The sequence below is a fragment of the Lipotes vexillifer genome, unplaced genomic scaffold (genome assembly GCF_000442215.2).
Source record: "Lipotes vexillifer unplaced genomic scaffold, Lipotes_vexillifer_v1.1 scaffold762, whole genome shotgun sequence".
Classification (NCBI taxonomy): domain Eukaryota; kingdom Metazoa; phylum Chordata; class Mammalia; order Artiodactyla; family Lipotidae; genus Lipotes; species Lipotes vexillifer.
This window is the reverse complement of record NW_006772276.1, coordinates 127531-148560: the sequence shown is the minus strand read 5'-3', so window position 1 is coordinate 148560 and position 21030 is coordinate 127531. Positions and strand designations below refer to the sequence as shown.

At 34.9% G+C, this 21030-nt stretch overlaps 1 protein-coding gene across 1 annotated transcript in view; it reads left to right on the top strand.

The window, feature by feature from the left end:
• Positions 1 to 21030, top strand: part of MSH4 (mutS homolog 4) — a 100170-nt gene that overhangs the window by 10089 nt on the left and 69051 nt on the right. The window contains exons 4-8 of the mRNA XM_007447366.1: positions 662 to 772; positions 3831 to 3946; positions 4837 to 5010; positions 9688 to 9860; positions 17027 to 17094. Of these exons, the coding sequence (XP_007447428.1) occupies positions 662 to 772; positions 3831 to 3946; positions 4837 to 5010; positions 9688 to 9860; positions 17027 to 17094 (642 nt within the window). The remainder of the gene's footprint in view (positions 1 to 661; positions 773 to 3830; positions 3947 to 4836; positions 5011 to 9687; positions 9861 to 17026; positions 17095 to 21030) is intronic.

Genomic DNA, 21030 nt, shown 5'->3' with positions numbered 1-21030 from the left:
TTCCCTACCTAATAATTAATTTTTTAATATACCTAACAACCTAAATGGTATTAGTACTGCATATCTGGATATTTCACATTTCTATGCAATTTAAAAAGAATAGGATAAAAGTTTTTTTTTAAAAACGGGAATGTTCAGTATATTGATAAAGTATTTCTGTGTCTAGAATAGTTCTAAGAAGTGCACCTTAGACTGTGAAAAGCATCAGTCATAAAGCAGATGTTTCTCATCTGTGTTTCTGTACTTTTCAACTTCTAAACTGTACCCGTGTGGCCATATTGATTGAATCACCATAGTTACGCTATTGAATGTTTATGTTTTTCATGGAGATGAATAAAATACCGAGTAGATGAATTTATTAAAAAAAATTTTTTTAGGAATACATATTTGATATGTTCAAATTATTTGGGGGCTTAGAGCTGATACAAACTATTGTGAGTAAAATATAGCCTATGCTTATGATAATATTTTGTATTTATAATTTTATAGGATATATGTTTGACATATTACCATTAGAAGTATATTTAATTGAAACATATAATTAGAACAGTTGTGATTTTGTATGTCTCTGACTTAATTTTATCTCTCAGAAAAATACGAAACTTTTTTGGTTTTAGAGAATCCTAAGCTTACATTTAAGAAATTATTCAAACAATTTTAGGTGATCACTAAACTCAAAATTTTATCACCTTTGGAAATAATAATGTCAAATACTGCTTGTGTTGTGGGGAATTCAACCAAGTTGTTTACTCTCATCACAGAAAATTTCAAGGTAAGTGATTTTTATTCTCAGTAGTAACATTCAAGATTGTCTTATTTAAAATCCATTTTATAATATCATCCTAAAGAACAATAATTCGGGTATCTTTACCCTAAAGCACTCACTAAGTACAAGTCCAAAGCTTAGGGACTATTAATACATATAATAAAAGTGACAAGGAATTCACTTACTTGTTTTGGTACCCTTGATATACTTTGCAAAAAAGGAAAAATCTTTTAGGTAATAAGGAGGTTTCCCAGAGTATACAGGAAGCAGACACTTAGAGAAAGCATGGATTTCCTTAGGTATAGCTTCCTGGAAAGTAATTATTGTGCTGCCAGACTAGTTGAAAGTGAAGTTCTTATTCTTCTAGGGGATAGCAACTATCAGCAAGTACTTTTTCTTTTGGAGAATTTGATTTATATTATAGAATTGTTACAGCTTCCCCTGGCAACACATACTGTCTCACCGTCTGTGGGACTGTGACAGGGAAGTGCTCTGGAACCTTATCCAGCCAACACTCTCCCTCTCAATAAGGGCCTGTCTACCATGCGGTTTATTTCTTCCCTTTAGCACATCTCCCTGCTTTGTGGAATGGAGGCTGTGGTTCTGAACCAAGTAGGCAGCATTGCAGTTAGAATAGTTCTTGAGGAGTGCAAATTATTTTCAGAATATTATATTTCGTTGTGTCTGTAGACTTATCTTTAACACATTTGAAACCAAGTTGAGATTATGGTCCAATGAGTTCTTTATAGTTCTTAATATATTCAGCATCTACAGTCATATAAGATTTCTTGTGCTCTTAGAGATCCAGTGTAGCTCAGCTGTCTTTGACTCATTGCCAGAAATGGTTCCTATTGTAAACCTATTGTCTCTATTAGACAGGACTCTTTATCTCTTTCATTCATGACTTTAGACTTCTTTTCATCACCCTTATTTATGTATACCTTTCCATATACCTTCATTATTTTGTATTGATTAAGCATTCTAAGTCCTTTGGTTGTGAATAACAGAAATTCAACTTGAAGTAGCTTAAGTGAAAAAGCAAGTTTGTTGGCTTATGTAACTGGGAAGCCAAATGGTTGGATAGATCCTATCCTTACTCTCATCTCTACTGCCATCTTTCTGTGAGGTTTAATAAAATGATTGCTCATGGCTCCAGGCTGATGTCAACTCAGCTTAGTCAACTGAGAGTAAAAAATAACTTCTTCCTTCTGGTGTCCACATATGAATTCAAGAGAAGGACCCTGACTGTTCCTTCTTTGTTCATGTTCCCACATGTTAGATTAATCACTGTTTCTGGGGGTAAAAGCACTATGATTGATTAATCCCAGGTCATTTGCTTTTTGCTGTGGGGCACAGAGTACTGTAATTGACAGTCCTACATGGACAGAACAACATAGAATGTGGGATAGATGAATCCTCCAAAGGTGAAAACAACCTACATTTACTATGCTTGAGATGTAAGGCAATATAGCATAGTGCTTAAGAGTAAAGGAGCCAGGGACTTCCCTGGTGGCGCAGTGGTTAAGAATCCGCCTGCCAGTGCAGGAGACACAGGTTTGAGCCCTGGTCCGGGAACATCCCACATGCCATGGAGCAGCTAAGCCCGTGCGCCACAACTACTGAACCTGCGCTCTAGAGCCTGCACGCCGAAACTGCTGAGCCCGCGTGCCACAATTACTGAAGCCTGCATGCCTACTGCCCATGCTCCACAGTAAGAGAATGCACCGCAATGAGAAGCCAAGCACACCACAACGAAGAGTAGCCCCCGCTCGCCACACCTAGGGGAAGCACATGGGCGGCAACGAAGACCCAACGCAGCCCAAAATAAATAAATACATAAATAAATAAATTAAAAAAAGAAAAAGAATAGAGGAGCTAGACTGTTGTGGTTTCAAATCCTGATTCTAAATGACTGTGTGCAAGTTAAGTTAACCTCTCTAAGCTTCAGTTTTTATTCATCAGTAAAATAGGGACAATAATAGTATCTACCTCCTAGAGAATTGATATTTTATATAAGGTAATCAGAAATGGTCTCACTGATGAGGTTACATTTGGGCAAAGTCCTGATAGGAGTGAGAGAGAGAGCCATAGAAGTATTTGATATAAAAGCATTATAAACAGAGGGGAAAATCAATGTTATTGTTATCATTATCATCACACTTAGCATAAAAAGACCTCAATTAAATAAGCAATATGAAGTGTAAGGAACATGGACTTTTTAGTCAAAGAAATCCAAGTTCAAGTCTCAGCTCTGGAATATATCAATTGTATATTAGAAAAGTTGCTTGACTTCTCAGAATTTGACTTAGAGGAAGATTGTACTTAATATTGATACAAAACTTACATCATAGGGTTATTGGGAAGATTAAATGAGATAACTCTTCAAACAATCTTGGCACATAACAAATTCCCTACCTGCTTATGACTTTTTTTTGCCGCCTTGCAGCTCTTTCATGGTCCATTGTTATTATATTATTAATACCTTTCTTACCTATTACTTTTATTCAAAGTAGGCAGACCTTTTACTCTGCAGCTGCATGCTTTTTTTTTTTTTTTGCTCTTTGAAAAAAAGTTCCATTATCTGCTTTTCTTATTCTATAAATTAAATTCACCTTATGTAGATAGCATTTCATAGATTTGATAGCCGGAATTGGTATTTTTGGCTTCCCTGGCTAGTGTATTACAAAGATTTACCCTCTCTAAATTATGATAGTGTATATGAGGCTGAATGTAAAACCTTTGTTGCTGTTGTTGCTGTAGAATAAAATTAGTAGAAGTCAGAGACTCTCATGTTTATTTTTTATTATTGTACTTAAATTTCATGTAAATATGGCTTAATAAGAGCTACAGACTGCTATAATTCACTTAGCAAGACTGACCATCATTCTTTTTGTAAATAACTAAGAAAACTTCTTATTTAACTCTAGAAAATAATAAATAATGAAAAATAAACTTTATTCAATATTTAAGTCATCTACCCATGTATGAGCATGTATTTAAGAAAGCAGCTTTGGGCAAGTGCATGAAACTTAAAATTTATTTTGAAATTAAAAATTCTTTTCAGAACGTTAATTTCACTACTATCCAAAGGAAATACTTCAATGAAACAAAAGGATTAGAGTACATTGAACAACTATGCATAACAGAATTCAACACTGTCCTAATGGAGGTTCACTCCAAGTAAGTTAAAATTTAGGGCAAGTAGTAAATCTCTGGTGTGTATTCCAGGACAGAAAGGTCTTTTGTGTGTTTTATTCTTTGCTATATTCCCTACCACCTAGAAAAGTGCCTGGCTTATAAAACACACTCAGTAATTATTGAAATAGTAAAATAGTTAACTAAAATTTATATACAAGGCATATCTTGCTAACTAAACTTTTATGGAATTTCTCCAAATTAGTCATACTCTACTGCCTTAATGGTTCCTGCTCACTTTACTTTGAATTGAAAAGCTCAAGTAGCTACAGCAAACTAGAAGTGTGAGGGTACAGAATTGAAACACAGTTAAAGCTGTGTTCCTGTTACTTCATACCTTTACTCTTTTAGAATGAGACAGGAAATGATATTTTTGGAATGGATATTTCTTATAACATGCTGAACAGATACTTTGAGCCAGGTTGGACCACTTGTTCGCTCAGTTAATCATGACGACTACTGTCACCGAGATCAAAACTGCTTTCCTATACATTGGGACCTCCTGACTGTACCTTTACAACTCTCAGACTTTTTCAACATTATTTGAATGTGTACTTAGAATGTTACATCAAAAATTGACACAAATTACCATTGAATGTTGACTTCTAACATGTGACCTATTGGGACTCTAATATCCCTTAAGTCTCAGACTTTAGAAAATTGTCTCTTTTTATCAACTTTTATGTTTTAGAGGTAATTTAACTAGTTATCAAAAATCAAGAACACTTGGTGTGCTTTTTCCCTTTGATTTTAAGCAATGCTATGCAAATATTTATAATTTTGCTAATATTAAAGTGAAATAAATGTTTTCTTTTATAGCAATACTTTTTTTTATTCCAGAGATTTATAGTGATGTATCTTCGGTCACTTTACAGGTATTACTGCCTTGCAGCTGTTGCAGCTTTATTAAAATATGTTGAATTTATTCAAAATTCAGTTTACGCACCAAAATCGCTGAAGATTTGTTTCCAGGGTAGTGAACAGACAGCTATGATAGATTCATCATCAACCCAAAACCTTGAATTAATAATTAATAATCAAGACTCTAGGTAAGATCATCTATTTTTTTCTTAGAAAATGTATCAGTATATTATGTCATATTTTTCTATGAATAGTTACTTTACATTTCTTTAAATTGTTCGATGGAGAAATATTGAATAAACATATTTTTAATCCTTATACCATTGTTGGTGAGCTGCTCAGATGTTTCACCAAAATCAGGTTTTAAAAATATATTTGTACTAAACAAGAAAAAAAAAGTAACAACCCATTTCAAAACTAGGTAGAAGACTTGAACAGACATTTCTCCAAAGAAGATATACAGAGGTTCAATAAGCACTTAAGAAGTTGCTCAACGTCACTAGTCATTAGGGAAATGCAAATCAAAACCACAATTACCACTTCGCACCCATTAGGATGGTTATTATTAAGTAAATAGAAAATAATTGTTGGTAAGGATATGGAGAAATTAGAATCCTAATCCATTTATGGTGGGAATGTACAATGGTGCATTCACTTTGGAAAACCACATGGTGGTTCCTCAAAAAGTTAAACATAGCATTACCATATGATCCAGACATTCTACTTCTTGGTATATACCTAAAAGAATTGAGAATGGGGACTCAAACAGATACTTGCACACAAATATTCATAGCAGCATTATTCATAGCAGCCAAAATGTGGAAACAAACCAGATGTCAATCGATGAGTGACTGATAAAATAAGATGTATACAGATAAGGTGTATACATACAGTGGAATATCATTCGGCCTTAAAAAGGAACGAAATTCTGATACATGCCACGAGATGTGTGAACCTTGAAAACATCATGTTAAGTGAAATATGCCAGACACAAAAGGAAGAATATTTTATGATTCCATTTATATGAAGTACCTAGAATAGGCAAATTTATAGAGACAGAAAGTAGACAGGTTACCAGGGGCTGGGGGGAGTGGGGAATGGGAGAGTTATTGTTTAATGGATTCAGAGTTTCTGTTTGGGATGATGAGAAATGAATGATGGTAATGGTTGCACAATATTGCAAGTGTACCTAATGACACTGACTTGTGTGCTTAATATGGTTAAAATGCTAAAATTTGTATTTTGTATGTTTTACCATAATAAAAAAAGTTGTGTGCAGAATACTATAAAGTTAAAATAACAAGTTTTAAAAGCATTAAATACAGGAAATTCAAGGGGCTACATAATCATTTGAGAAGGTGAAAATAGTTGAATCAACTTGGTCTTTGTGTATGACTAGATTGCTCATTTTATTGGTTTATTGTTAGCTTTAGTTAGAGGAATATTTATGGTAAGCATGAATAAGACCGAGAATGGGAGATTGCCCATGTGTGTGCACACACACACACAAACACACAGTGTTTATAAGATTTCATAGTGGTTGGGATACCTAAACTAGAATCAAAATGTTATTAGAAGATAATGTAATCAACCTGTGGTGGTGCTTATAGTAGGCATAAACCTATATAGTTTAATATGGGTTCAATTTGGTACAAAGAATTAGCGAGTAATGGTTTTTCTCCTTGAGGAATTACAGTCTAAAGGAGGAGATGCATAGTATCATAGTATCATTAACATGTACTAAGTACATCAGGCCCTCCGTAGCCTAGGGACCCACACTTGGTTGAATCCACAGATATGGAACCTGTGGATATGGAGGGCCCACTGTAGTAGGCCACTTTATATAAGGGACTTAAGCATCCTCGGATTTTGGTATCCGCTAGAGGTCTTAGAATCAATCCCCTACAGGTACCAAGGGACAACTGTATAGTGATATGAAAGTTTGCATAAAAAAATGTTGGGATCATAGCAGAGAAAGAAAGTTAACTGGACTTAGTTAAGGAGTAACTTAGCTGCGGAGCAACTAAGCCCGTGCGCCACAACTACTGAGCCTGCGCTCTAAAGCCCACAAGCCACAACTACTGAAGCCCACCTTCCTAGAGCCCATGCTCCACAACAAGAGAAGCCACTGCAACGAGAAGCCCATGCACCACAACAAAGAGTAGCCCCCGCTTGCCGCAACTAGAGAAAAGCCCACACGCAGCAAGGAAGACCCAATGCAGCCAAAAATAAATAAATAAATAATTTTTTAAAAAAGAAGTTATCCAGATTAAGAAGTAGAAAAGGTAGTAAGACAATGAATAACAAAGTCTTGAAAGCATGATTTTCAATATAGCAATATGGTATGTGCAAGGAAACTATAAGCTGTTTACTTTGGTAAAGTACAAGTTGGGAGTAAGTAAGCTTGGAGTAAAATCTCAGCTTTCAGTACTTAAATATAACTTCGGATATCAATGAAATGGATAAACTTAAAATAATCATAAATTTTAGTATTAAGAGTACTGAATAGAATAAAGAGTACTTTATACAATTGAAACCTTAATGTGCTCACTGCCAATTTCAGAGCCATAGTGTTTAAGTATTTCTGTCACTTTGTGTGCTCTTATCTTGGCTTCACTTTTAATTATGTGAAATCTCCAGACATTATTTACTGTTACAAACTTAGAAACCTATAATATCTAATTTTTTTAATTATTTACTTTAATCATCAAGAACAGTTTAGATCTATCTAGGTACTGTTGGCACTACTTTTAGTAAAGGTAAGAATAGTACTGTGTATACTATTTGTCATTGTCAGTGTAGTGACCTCAACACCTTTGTAGTTCCACTGAATAATGATGGTCTAAAATTATAACGTTTTAAAGGAGTTTATAATTAATTGTAATTATTCCTTTTCAGCTTAGTGAATAAATAATATTTTTTCTATTGCTAGGAAAAAAGGGTTAAAATAATATCTGGATAAAGTACTCTGTCATTGACTTTCTAAATTAAAATAACGTGGGGTAACGTAGACAGTCAATAACCAAGGCTGGTAATTATTACAAAGGGTTTCGTACTCAGTTTTACTTTGTCACATTTCATAGTTAATCATTGTTTACCATTATCATTGTCAAACATTGCTTGAGTTCCTGCTATATATTAAATGATAGGATATTTGACCTCCAAGAGTTCATATTATAGTTGAAAGAAGAAATTGAGATCTCTTCACAGACTTGAACCAAAGAATATTAGGTTAAAAGATGGGCATGCTATTTACTGAACTGTCTGAATAGCTCTAATGCTTCTATGGATTTGTTACTTGTTCAACATACTCTTTCACCCATTGATTTCTATAGCAAATGGCAGATTTAGGTATGCTCCCCACCTCTTTTGTTCCTGCAGAAGACAAGTTCTCAAAATTGTGCCTGTGACTTACCTATGGTGACCCCCACTCCCAGCCAGGACTTGATTTGAATAGTTTCCTAAAAATTTGTTTAAATTGATATACCAAAAATTTGGCAGTCTGATTACTTGAGTCATTTTTATTTCCTTTCCTCTCTTAACCCAGATTCAATATGTCAGAAAATCCTCCTGACTCAACCTTTAGAGTACATACATATTCTGGATCACTTCTTAGCATTTCCGGTGCTACAACCCTAACCCATACCTCCATCATGTTAGCCTGGACTACTGTATAGTGTAATAGCCCCTAACTTGTCTCTCTGCTTTCTTCCCCTCCTACAATTAGTCTATTCTCAACCTAGTGGGCAGAGTGTGATCCTTTTAAACCAGAAATTAGATCTTGGAACTTGCCTGCTTAAAATCTTCCAGAGCTCCTATTATATTTAGAATATAAGTCAGACTCTTTACCGTGGCCTACAAGGACTTCTGTGTTCTGGCCTCTTTCAACTTCTTCATTCATCTCCCTTAATTCTTACCCTCACTTGCAGTGCTCCACCAACTTTGGTCTTCTTTCTGGTTCTGGAGCCAGAAAGACTACCTGCGCTTAAATTGCTGCTCTGTTTTGCCCTTTTAAACAGTAACTCTTTTCTTGTTCACTATTTGGAAACCTTGGTCAAGTTACTTAATTTCTTTGTGTTTCAGTTTCTTCCCTTGTAAAATGTTAATAATAGCATCTATCTCATACCATCATTGTTAGAATTAAGTAAGTCAATATATGTAAAGTGCTTAGAATAAGGCCTGGCACATACTTTGTGTTCACTATATGTTAGCTATACTCACCATCAATTGTCATCATTATTCCCATCTCATCATCATCTTGGCGTGGATGCCTTCTTAACTCAACTGCCGAATATACATACAGGTCTTTCTCAACCAACCTAACTAAATCAACCCTCCTGGTCATTCTCTGTACAGTTCTGTTTGTTTGTTTGTTTTTAACAGTTTCTGTACCTGATATTATTTTCTTTCTTTCTCTTTTACTTATAATTCTCTAACTTCTTAAGTTAGAACAGAGTGATTATATTACTCATTTTATCAGTGTAAAAGTTCTCCCCTTAAGGATGTGTTGTTGATATCTTGCTATTATTGATGGAATGCCATGGACTAGAATATTTTATATTAGTCTGAGTATTGTTAACTGATCTATGAAAGAAGCCATTAACTAAATGCAAGAAGATTCTGTTGATCTTGTTAATCAAAGTGTGCTTCACTGACTGACAGCATACCTGAGAGTGTATTTGAAACGTAGATTCTCAAGCCTCATCCCAGACCTACTGAATCAGAATCCTCATGTGATTTGTACACATATTAAAGTTTGAGAATCACTACCATAGATTATAGGATTATTTTAAAAGTTAAATTACAGTTTTATTGGATTTTCCTTAGTATACTTAATGAAATTTTCCTAACTTGTGTTTTTAAAGGAGCAATCACACACTCTTTGGTGTTCTAAATTACACTAAGACTCCTGGAGGAAGTAGAAGACTTCGTTCTAATATATTAGAACCTCTAATTGATGTTGAAACCATTAACATGAGGTTAGATTGTGTTCAAGAACTGCTTCAAGATGAGGAACTCTTTTTTGGACTTCAGTCAGGTAAATGAATATCATCTACTTTTACAAATACAAATTTTTTTTTTGCGGTACGTGGGCCTCTCACTGTTGTGGCCTCTCCCGTGGCGGAACATGGGCTCCGGACGGGCTCCGGACACACAGGCTCAGGCTCCGGCTCACAGGCCCAGCCACTCCGTGGCATGTGGGATCCTCCCGGACCGGGGCACGAACCCGTGTCCCCTGCATCCGCAGGCAGACTCCCAACCACCGCGCCACCAGGGAAGCCCAAATACAAATTTTTTAACAAAATACATTGTCTTCTTAAAAAGATACCAGTCCTGTTGGATTAAGGCTCATCCTAATGACCTTATCTTAACTTGATGACATCACCAAAGGTCCAATTTCCAAGTAATATCACATTCAGATACTAGGGTTTAGGATTTCAAAGTTTCTTTTTGGGGGATACAGTCCAACTCATAACATGAGGTAAGAGAATTGCCCTTGGCATCTGTTCACTGGCATGGCAGTGCAATTTTCTTCTTAAATCTGTAGGTGGAGGGGCAGTTTATATGCACTGATCCGAGTCCAGTTCCTGGTTTCTAGCAACTTGATCTGTCTTCCATAACCTCACTTCCCCAACCTCCCCTCCTGTTGCTCTGGAGGTCTAAACGGAAGTGGTACTTGAAAATCTAGAAGGCATTTACAGCCTTTAGGTTTTCCTAAGTCCAATTCTAAATACCTTTTAATTAGTATAATTTCTTCAAAATTCTGACATTATACTGACTGTGACTCTGCATTTCCAATGTTGTTTTGTATATTCATTTTTTTCTATATATTCCTGTGTATTTTGTGAGGCTTTGGGAAGGGTACAAAAAGGCCACTTTTTAACTGGTCAGCCTTGTTCACAGCAACACCTTATCTCTCTTTTTCCATTAAACATCTTTTTGAAAAACAAATTTTCTGCACACACTATCTTCTCTTCATCACTATGTCTTAATCAATCAGTCTTGTTTCTGTGCCCACTCCTGCACTGAGACTGCTCTTGTCAAGGTCACTATAGCAGATATTGTTGATTCTCTGTCCAGATCTTCTTGGGTCTCTTTTACCTTTCTGTGTGCCCCTTTTCCCTGCTATGTGTGCTTTTGCTTCTAATGGGCTGTACCTGGACTCTCTTTAGAGGCCTGCCCTCAGGCTATTAGAGGGCTTTGCTCTCAGGCGCGGAGTGCCAAAAGTGCCTTGCAGACCTTAAATGACTGAACGTTGTGGGAGTATGAAAGCCCAGCTGTCTCACACTGTTTTGGCAAAAACCATGAATGTAACTTAAAGTCCACAAGCCTTCTACAGGATTGGTTGAAGTTACCTTCCATAGGACTTTGCCTGAAATTATACTTTTGTTTGGCCTTTTTTCTCTTTCCTGTCCTTGTCTTCTTTATTGGTTTCTCATGGAAGCAAATTCTTAATATATTACTTGCACATGAATCTTCATCTCAGCCTCTGCTTCTGGAGCACCCAGCCTAAAACATTCACCCATAGTCTCATTGTTTTTAAATTTAATGGACACATATTAGTTCTCCTATTTGAAATCCAACTTCTTTGGTGCTGCCAAAAATCTCTCCTTATTGAATTACTGCCTTTCTTTGCTTCTGTGATTATACAGTTTCCTAGTTTTCTTCCTATTTCTTTGGAGTTTCCTTTTTTTTAAGCTCTGTCACTCATTTCTTTAACAAGTTTATGACTATCCAGTCAAAACCAATGGGGTATCTCCCTTGTAATGTTATCTTTACTATTTCCAAAGACTACAGGACTGTATACTGTCTTGGAATGTCTTCAGAAAGCTCTGTCATTGATCAGGTAACAGAGTAAACACCCCAGAGTCCTTTCTTTCAAATGGAAGTGAGAATGACTTCTGAGTCTTCTTTTTAGGCTTGTTTTCCTTTGCTCATTCTCTAAATGCTATGGCTCTTCAAAGGTATGTCCTGGGTTGTCTTTTTACCCCGTATATTCTTATTATATGATTTACCCACCTTCTTGGTCTTATAATTATCATTCACGTATTCGTAACTTCCAAATTTACATCTTATGTCCAGATATCTCTATAGACCTTCAGCCCCATATATCTTATTGCCTACTGAGCACTTATTAGATGTTCCTTAATCACCTCACATTTAATGTGTCCAAACTGTGCCATCTTCCCTTCTAAATCAGTCCCTTCTGATTTCAGAGAATAGCTCTATATCCAAGCTGTTTACCAAACCAAATACCTGGAAGTCATTCTTGACACTTCCCTTCCCTGAAATTAATCATCAAATTTTGCAAAGTCTCTTTTCTATATATCTCTTGCATGTTTAGCTTCTATTCCCAATGCTGCTGCTCCAGCCTGGGGTACCATTTATCTATAATCTGATTTATTGCAGCAGGCTTCTGTTTGGCTTCCTCCTCCAGTCTTGTTCTTTACAGTCTCTTCTCTATATGAGAGCCTGAGAGATCTTTTGAAAATATAAATCTGAGCATATTACTCTTCATTAGTTTCTTGTTGTTGATGTAACAAAGTACCACAAATTTAGTGGCTTAAAACAACATGAATTTATTATCTTACAGTTCTGGAAGTCAGAAATCAGTTTTGCTGGGCTAAAATCAATGAGTTAGCAGGTCCACCATTTCTTCGGGAGGCTCTAGGGGCAAAACTGTTTCCTTGCCTTTTCCAGTTTCTAGAGGCCATCTACATTCCTTGGCTCATGGCCCTTACTCCATCTTCAAAGCCAGCAGAATAGTTTCTTCTCTACTTTCTGACCTCTGCTTTTGTCCTTATATCTTCTCTCTTTTGACTGATCCTCCTCCCTCCCTCTTTTTTTTTTTTTTTTTCTTTCTTTTTTGGCCACGCGGCTTGTGGGAACTTAGTTCCCTGACCAGGGATAGAACCTGGGCCCCCGGCTGTGAGAGCACAGAGCCCTAACCACTGGACTGCCAGGGAATTCCCCTGCCTCCCTCTTATAAGGACCCTTGTGATTACTTTGGAACTAACAAATAATCCAGAATAATCTCTCCATTTCAAGATGCTTAACTTAATCCCATCTTCAAAGTCCCCTTTACCAGATAACATATTCAAAGGTTCCAGGGATTAAGATGTGGACATCTTTGTGGGGCTACCACATATCCACTTGCATAAAATCCTTCATTCTCTTCTCATTACTTTTAGGATAAAATCCAGACTCTTCTGGATGGCTATTTCTTTATCATCTCCCACAGCATCTCTTGTTACTCGTCACTTGTCATTCTGCCTTCTAGTATAATTGAACTTCTTTTAGTTACTTGAACATATCCTGTCTCATGTTCTGGCTTTTAAAATTTTTTTAATTTAATTTATTTCCATTGGGGTATAGTTGATTTTCAATATTAGTGTCAGTTGTACAACATAATGATTCAAAATTTGTATAGATTATACTCCATTTAAAGTTATTACAAAATAATGACTATATTCCTTATGCTGTATAATATATCCTTGTAGCTCACTTATTTTATACATAGTAATTTGTACCGCTTAATCCCCTACCCCTCTCTTGACCTTCCTCCCCACCCTCTCCCCATTGTTAACCACTAGGTGGTTCTCTGTATCTGTGAGTCTGTTTCTGTTTTGCTATACTCTTTCGTTTGTTTTATTTTTTAGATTCCATGTATAAGTGTTTGTCTTTCTCTGCCTGACTTATTTCACTAAGCATAATACCCTCCAGGACCCATCCATGTTTTCGCAAATGGCAAAATTTCATCCTTCTTTTATGGCTGAGTAGTATTCCATATATATGTACACACACATATACCACATCTTATTTATTCACTCATCTGTTGATGGACACTTAAGTTGCTTCCATATCTTGGCAGTTGTCAGTAATGCTGCTGTGAACATTGGGGTGCATGCATCTTTTCAAATTAGTGTTTTTGTTTTTTTCAGATACACACCCAGGAGTAGAATTGCTGAGTCATATGGTAGTTCTATTTTTAGTTTTTTGAGAAACCTCCATATTGTTTTCTACAGTGACTGCACCAATTTACATTCCCACCATCAGTGTATGAAGGTTCCCTCTTCTCGACAACCTTGCCAACATTTGTTATTTGTGGTCTTTTTGATGATAGCCATTCTAACAGGTGTCAGGTGATATCTCATTATGGTTTTGATTTGCGTTTCTCTGATGATTAGCAGTGTTGAGCATCTTTTCATGTGCCTGTTGGCCATCTGTATGTCTTCTTTGGAAAAATGTCTATTCAGGTCTTCTGCCTATTTTTTAATTGGATTATTTGTTTTTTTGATATTGAATTATTTGAGCTGTTTATATATTTTGGATATTAACCCCTTCCTGGGTATATCATTTGCAAATATTTTCTCCCATTCAGTAGACTTTTTGTTTTGTCAGTGGTTTCCTTTGCTGTGCAAAAGCTTTTAAGTTTCATTAGGTCTTGTTTGTTTATTTTTGTTTTTATTTCCTTTGCCTTAGGAAACAGATCCAAAAAAATATTGACCATTCATGTCAAAGAGTGTTCTGTCTATGTTATCTTCTAGGAGTTCTATGGTGTCAGGTCTTACATTTAGGTGTTTAATCTATTTTGCATTTATTTTTGTATATGGTGTGGGAAAATATTCTAATTTCATTCTTTTACATGTAGCTGTCCAGTTTTCCCAGCACCATTTATTGAAGAGACTGTCTTTTCCCTATGGTGTATTCTTGCCTCCTTTGTCATAGATTAATTGATCATATGTGCGTGGGTTTATTTCTGTTCCATTGATCTGTGTGTCTGTTTTAGTGCATATCATGTTCTGGCTTTTGTACTCTGTAATATTTGTCTAGAATCTTTTCTCTTTCGTCTCTGTAACCTCTTCTCCCAAGCTACTCTTTAGCCAACTGCAGTTCATAATTTACCATCCTAGTTTAGATGTCACTTCTAGAAGCCTCTCTGACTCCCCAAGTCTATATTAGGTATCTTTTCTATATGTTGTCTATAGTATCTTGTTATGGCACTTATCTTACAGTATTGTAAGTGAATGTTTTGTTGGATGATTCCCATATGAGTCTAGAACATAATGGGTGTTCATATTTGTTAAGCTATTGATTTATTATTAAACATGTTGAAAATTGTATTCTCTTGTTCCAAAGATTATAATGGTCTATATGATGAGATTTTAATGAAAAACTTGGATTTTATTTGAAGCTTTAGTTTTCATATATTTTAAGTTTTATAATTCCTTATAATAGAAAGTTTTAAATTGACATCTACAAATGTTAAATATTTCTATATTTTCTTTATTTGACAGTTTATAATTTATCTTAACATGTAATAAAGTAGGAGAGCAGGAATACAGAACAAGGGTAATTTTTATAGTTTATTAAAATATGAGAGTGTGAACCTCATAAAAAGTACGGTACATACTTCCTTGTAGGCATTCTACAATACGGATGAAAACATGAAGATTAAGTTATAAGTTTTTGTCCTCAGGGATCTTACATTCATGTTAGAGACACAGAACTCTAAATAAATAAATATGATACAGTGTGAAAAACACAATAATAATTTAATATTTTGTGGAAACATAGAGGAGGGAGCTGGGATAAATATAGAATCCAGGATTCACAGAGATAATATTTTAGCTCTGTCTTAAGGGAATGAGTAGGATTTTGACAACAGGAGAATTCTAGAAATGATACTCAAGACAAAGGGAGCATGCCTGAGTAAGGTATGTTGATGTTCATAGGGGTAACAAAAATGCTTTTTGGATGCAGTGGCTGGGATAAAGATCCAGTATGGCTGCTGCTGACTGTGATCTTGAGCAGTCATTACTTTCTAGGGTACACTTGTTTTTCTGGGAAGCTGAGGAAGATAGAGTTAACATAAGCTTCTGCAGTTATACTTACATTGTTATAAAAGAACTTGCTGTATTTAAGGCATGGCCAGTAGTTATTTATGACTTGAAGCCTTGGGGAATGGCAGGAAATGAGAATTGAGGCTGGTTTATGAAAAGCCTTTTTATAATGCTAAGAAAGTTGGATTTTATCCTGAAATCAATAAGGAGGTGATGATTCTAAACCAAGAGAGTAATATATATGGTCAAATCCTTATTTTAGAAACATTGTTTGTTTGTTCCAGGAGATTTTGGGAGAGGAAGAAGGAAGAGACTGAAAAAGAGAAAGGCCAATCTATGTGAGGGCTTAAGAGAGTCTGACTAGTGGACTCACATATAAAATGTCACGGTAGTATAATATAATAGTATAACAGTATAATAGTATACTCAGCCTATTTACTCTAATTTTTTAACCACAGTTTTAACATAATTACCATAGAAGTGGTAATTTAGAAAGAGGCACAGCTCTAGAGGTAGGCAAACTGAAGAACATCAAAAGTTTGAACAAGAAAAAAGTGACATAAAATTTTTGTATTTAGTTCTTTTTTTTTTAAAGGATAACAGTTTGGGGCCACTTTGTGAAAGTATCAATAAGTTTACACAAAAAGTTTTGAGATCACACATTACAATGATGATAATAACCATGAGTCATTAAGAAATAGTTACTATAGTTTAAGGTAAAGAAAAGAACACCTGGGGACATTTAAAAGGGATAGATTCCAATTATCTATACATATACTTTTATAGTGTACTTGGAGGTGGAAAATGAGTTGAGAAGAATAAAATAACAGTTTTGAGCTCTGGTATGTGCAAAGTACTTTACACATATTATTGCACTTAATCCTCACTACAACCCTAGGAGGAAGATGTTATTATCCACATTTAAAACATGAGAACAACTAAAGTTCAGAGAAGTTATGTAACTTTTGAAAGGTTATATGGTTAGTGGTTGAACTATGCTTTCAAACTAATCTCTGATCTTTTAAGTATCATGTAGAAAAGTTAGAAGTCAAAAAGGTGGGAAGAAAATTATGATAAGCAACATCTAAAAGTCAGAGAAGTAGAGTTTCAAAAAGGAAGGGGTGATCAACAGTGGCAAAATTTGAAGACAAGTTCTGAGTAATCAAAATTAGGAAAAGACCACTAGAATTTACTATTTTACTCCTGGTAAATGTACGATAGATGAAGATAATTCAAACAGGTAATATTTGCAGGTAAAACTGTTCTGTTCTATTACTTGAGGATAATATTTTACATAGTGTATATTTTAAAAATGTAACATAAAGTTTAACTGCTCATAGGTTCTGTTTGTTTGTTTCAGTTATAGCAAGATTTCTTGATACAGAGCAGCTTCTTTCTGTTTTAGTCCAAATTCCAAAGCAAGACACGGTATGTTTATGTATAAATTATATGTTAGATTGTTATACCTTATGTGATATAACTTGTCTTAATATGATGTAACAATTGGAAAATATGAAAATCTTTTGGAAAAGTACTTCATTATTAATATCTGGAGTATTATGCCTTTTTAAAGGAAACTTTTTTCCTCAATGTATTATCATATATGATATGCTTAAAATTAAAAGTTTCTTAGGTGAGGAATTGGTGTATTTTCATTAATCAAATATTTACTTAAAGAATTTGGATATAGTTTTCAAAAACCTTAAATTATAATAATTTGCTTAATAAACTAGAGAAAAATTGTTTTAGTTCTAAAGGTCCTTTAAAAGGTGATCATTATGTGAAGTTTGATTAGTTTTCAAATATGCTTAACATTTAAGAATGAAACAAAGTCTTTGGATATTTTACAAATTTAAATACTTAGTGCCATATATACAATGGAATATTACTCAGCCATAAAAAGAAACGAAATTGAGTTATTTGTAGTGAGGTGGATGGACCTAGAGTCTGTCATACAGAGTGAAGTAAGTCAGAAAGAGAGAAACAAATACTGTATGCTAACACATATATGTGGAATCTAAAAAAAAAAAGTGGTACTGATGAACCTAGTGGCAGGGTAGGAATTAAGATGTAGACATAGAGAATGGACTTGAGGACATGGTGGGGGAAGGGTAAGCTGGGATGAAGTGAGAGAAGCATCAACATATATATACTACCAAAGGTAAAATAGTTAGCTAGTGGGAAGCAGCAGCATAGCACAGGGAGATCAGCTTGGTGCTTTGCGATGACCTAGAGGGGTGGGATAGGGAGGGTGGGAGGGAGGCTCTAGAGGGAGGGGATATGGGGATATATGTATGCATATGGCTGATTCACTTTATTGTACAACAGAAACTAACACAGTATTGTGAAGCAATTATATTCCAATAAAGATCTAATAAAAAAATAATAAGTAAATACTTAGTGCCTATAGGCACATTCTATAAAGAAAGTAATAGATGGTTTTCATTCTTCCATTTAAGGTGAAGTGAAAAATATTTATTTTAATGAAATACATGTACAGTTGACTGTTGAACAATGCAGGGGTTGGAGTGCCCCCCTCCCCACCCCCCATACAGTTGAAAACCCATGCAGGTGTGTAACTTTACAGTCAGCCCTCTGCATAGGAGGGTTCTGCAACTGGATTGTGTCATACTGTATTTTTTGAATAAAATCCACCTATGAGTGGACCCGCACCATTCAAACCCATGTTGTTCAAGGGTCACCTGTGTATTTTTGCTCATGTGCTTAAAAAGGAAAGACGTCTTGTACATCAGTAAAATTTGATTTAAAATTTGATTACTTTGCAAATCCATTGAAGGCTTATCTATGTTTAAGAAGCCTTTCCATATTGTAGAGATAATGCTCTTAAGGTTCATTTACAATAAAAACATTATATGGAAAAGTTTTGGCTGTTGGGCAGGCAGAGAATTGGAAGTTTCCTTAAATAATTGAAACACCTTAAAATTCAATATATGCAAATGAGAGGTAACTTAGAACAACTGATGTCTGGTACAAAATTAGTTGGTTTCCTACAATGAGATTAGAAGCATTACTTCCTCTTCAGTTTTCTCATAGTGTTTGTGTAGAACTGGTACTATTTCTTCCTTAAATGTTTGGTAGAATTCACAAATGAAGCCATTAAAACTTGGAATTTTCTTTGTAGGAATGTTTTTGACTCTAAATTCAACTTCTTAAATGTTTAATAGATATGATGCTATTCAGGTTACCTGTTTCTTCTTCTTCTTTTTTTTTTTGGCCATGCAGCTTGTGGGATCTTAGTTCCCTGACCAGGGATTTGAACCTACAACCTCAGCAGTGAAAGTGCAGAGTCCTAACCACTGAACCACCAGGGAATTCCCAGAATATCTTACTTTTAATTAGGGTGTTTATTTCATTTGTACTTAATGAGATTATTGATATGTTTTGATTTAAATCTGCCATCATGGTACTTTTTTTCTATTTGCTTTCTTTTCCTTTTCTTCTGCCTTCTTTTGGATTAATTGAGTATTTTTTATAATCCCATTTTACTCCTCTGTTGATTTATTGGATAGAACTCATTGTTTTATTATTTTAATGGTTGCTTTCAGGTTTATTGATTACATCTTTAGCTGAATTTAGTCTACCTTCAAATAATATTACATCACTTCACATATGGTATAAAAACCATAGAGTAGTGGCAACAGAAGCAAAAATAACACAAGTTGGGAGTATATCCAACTAAAAAACTTCTGCACAGCAAAAGAAATAACCAATAAAATGAAAATGTAACTCCAGAATTGGAGAAAATATTTTCAAATCATATATCTGATAAGGAGTTAATATTCAAAATATATAAACTCATGTAACACAATAGCAAAAAAATAAAGAACCTGATTAAAAAATGGTCAGAGGAACCAAATAGATATTTTTCCAAAGAAGACATATGAATGACTAGCAGGTGCGTGAAAAGGTGTTCATTATCACTAATCATCAGGGAAATGCAAATCAAAACCACAATGAGATATCACTTTTTTAGAATGCCTGTCATCAAAAGGATGTAAGATAGCAAGTGTTGGTGAGAATGTGGAGAAAAAGGAACCCTTGTGCATTATTGATGGAATGTAAATTAGTGCAGCTAAATTTATGGAAAAGAGTACAGCAGTTCCTCAAAAAATTTTAAAAAATAGAACTACTATATGATCTAGCAATCCCACTTCTAAGTATATATCCAAATGAAATAGAAGCAGATTGTCAAAGAGATATCTACACTCCCATGTTCATTGCAGCATTATTCACAATAGCCAGGATACAGAGACACACACACAGACACACACTGGAATATTATGCAGTCGTGAGAAAGAAGGAAATACTTCCATTTGTGGCAGCAGGGTAGCATTGAGGGCATTATGCTAAGTGAAATAAGCCAGACAGAAAATGATAAATACTGCATGGTTTTGTGTATGAGAAATCTAAAAAACGAAAAAAAAAAAAAAAAAAGCACACTCACAGAAAGAGAGAGTAGAAAAGTTGTTGCCAGGGCTTGCAGATCAGGGAAATAGGAAGAGGTTGGTAAAAGGGTACAAACTTTCAACTATAAGATGAATAAGATCTGCAGATCAAATATAAAACATGGTGACTATAGTTTATAACACTGTATTGTATAATTGAAATTTGCAAAGAGAGTAAATCTTAAATGTTCTCACATACAAAAAGAAGGATAAATATGTGAGGTGATGGATGCATTAATTAACTAGATGGGGGGATCCTTTTGCAATGTGTATGTACATCAAATCACCACAATGTACACTTTAAATATCTTACAATTGTATATGTCAGTTATACCTCAATAAAGCTTAAAAAGAAAACCTTATGGTAGTATGCTGCCATTCCCCCCATTCCTCCCACTGGGCTATTGTCATATATTTTATTTCTACATATATCACACAGTTTATTTTTTAAAATATAACAGCTTTATAAAGGTAGAATTCACAAAGCATACACTTCACCCATTTGAAGTATACAATTTAACCATGTTTTGTATATTCATCGTTGTACATCAAACACTACAGTCAATTTTAGAACGTATTCATCACCCCAAAAAGCAACACTGTACCTGTTAGCAATCACTTTCCATCCCTTCCAATCCTCTTCCCCCCAGTGCTTGGCATTTCTAATCTATCTGTTCCTTTAGATTTGCCTATTCTTGACATTTCATATAAATAGAATCACACAATATGTAGTCTCTTATGTTTGGCTTTTTTCACTTAGCATAATGTTTCAGGTTAATTCATATTGTAGCATACATCAATATTTGATTCTTTTTTTTTTTTTTTTTTTTTTTTTTTTGGAAGGGGTACGCGGGCCTCTCACTGTTGTGGCCTCTCCCGTTGCGGAGCACAGGCTCCG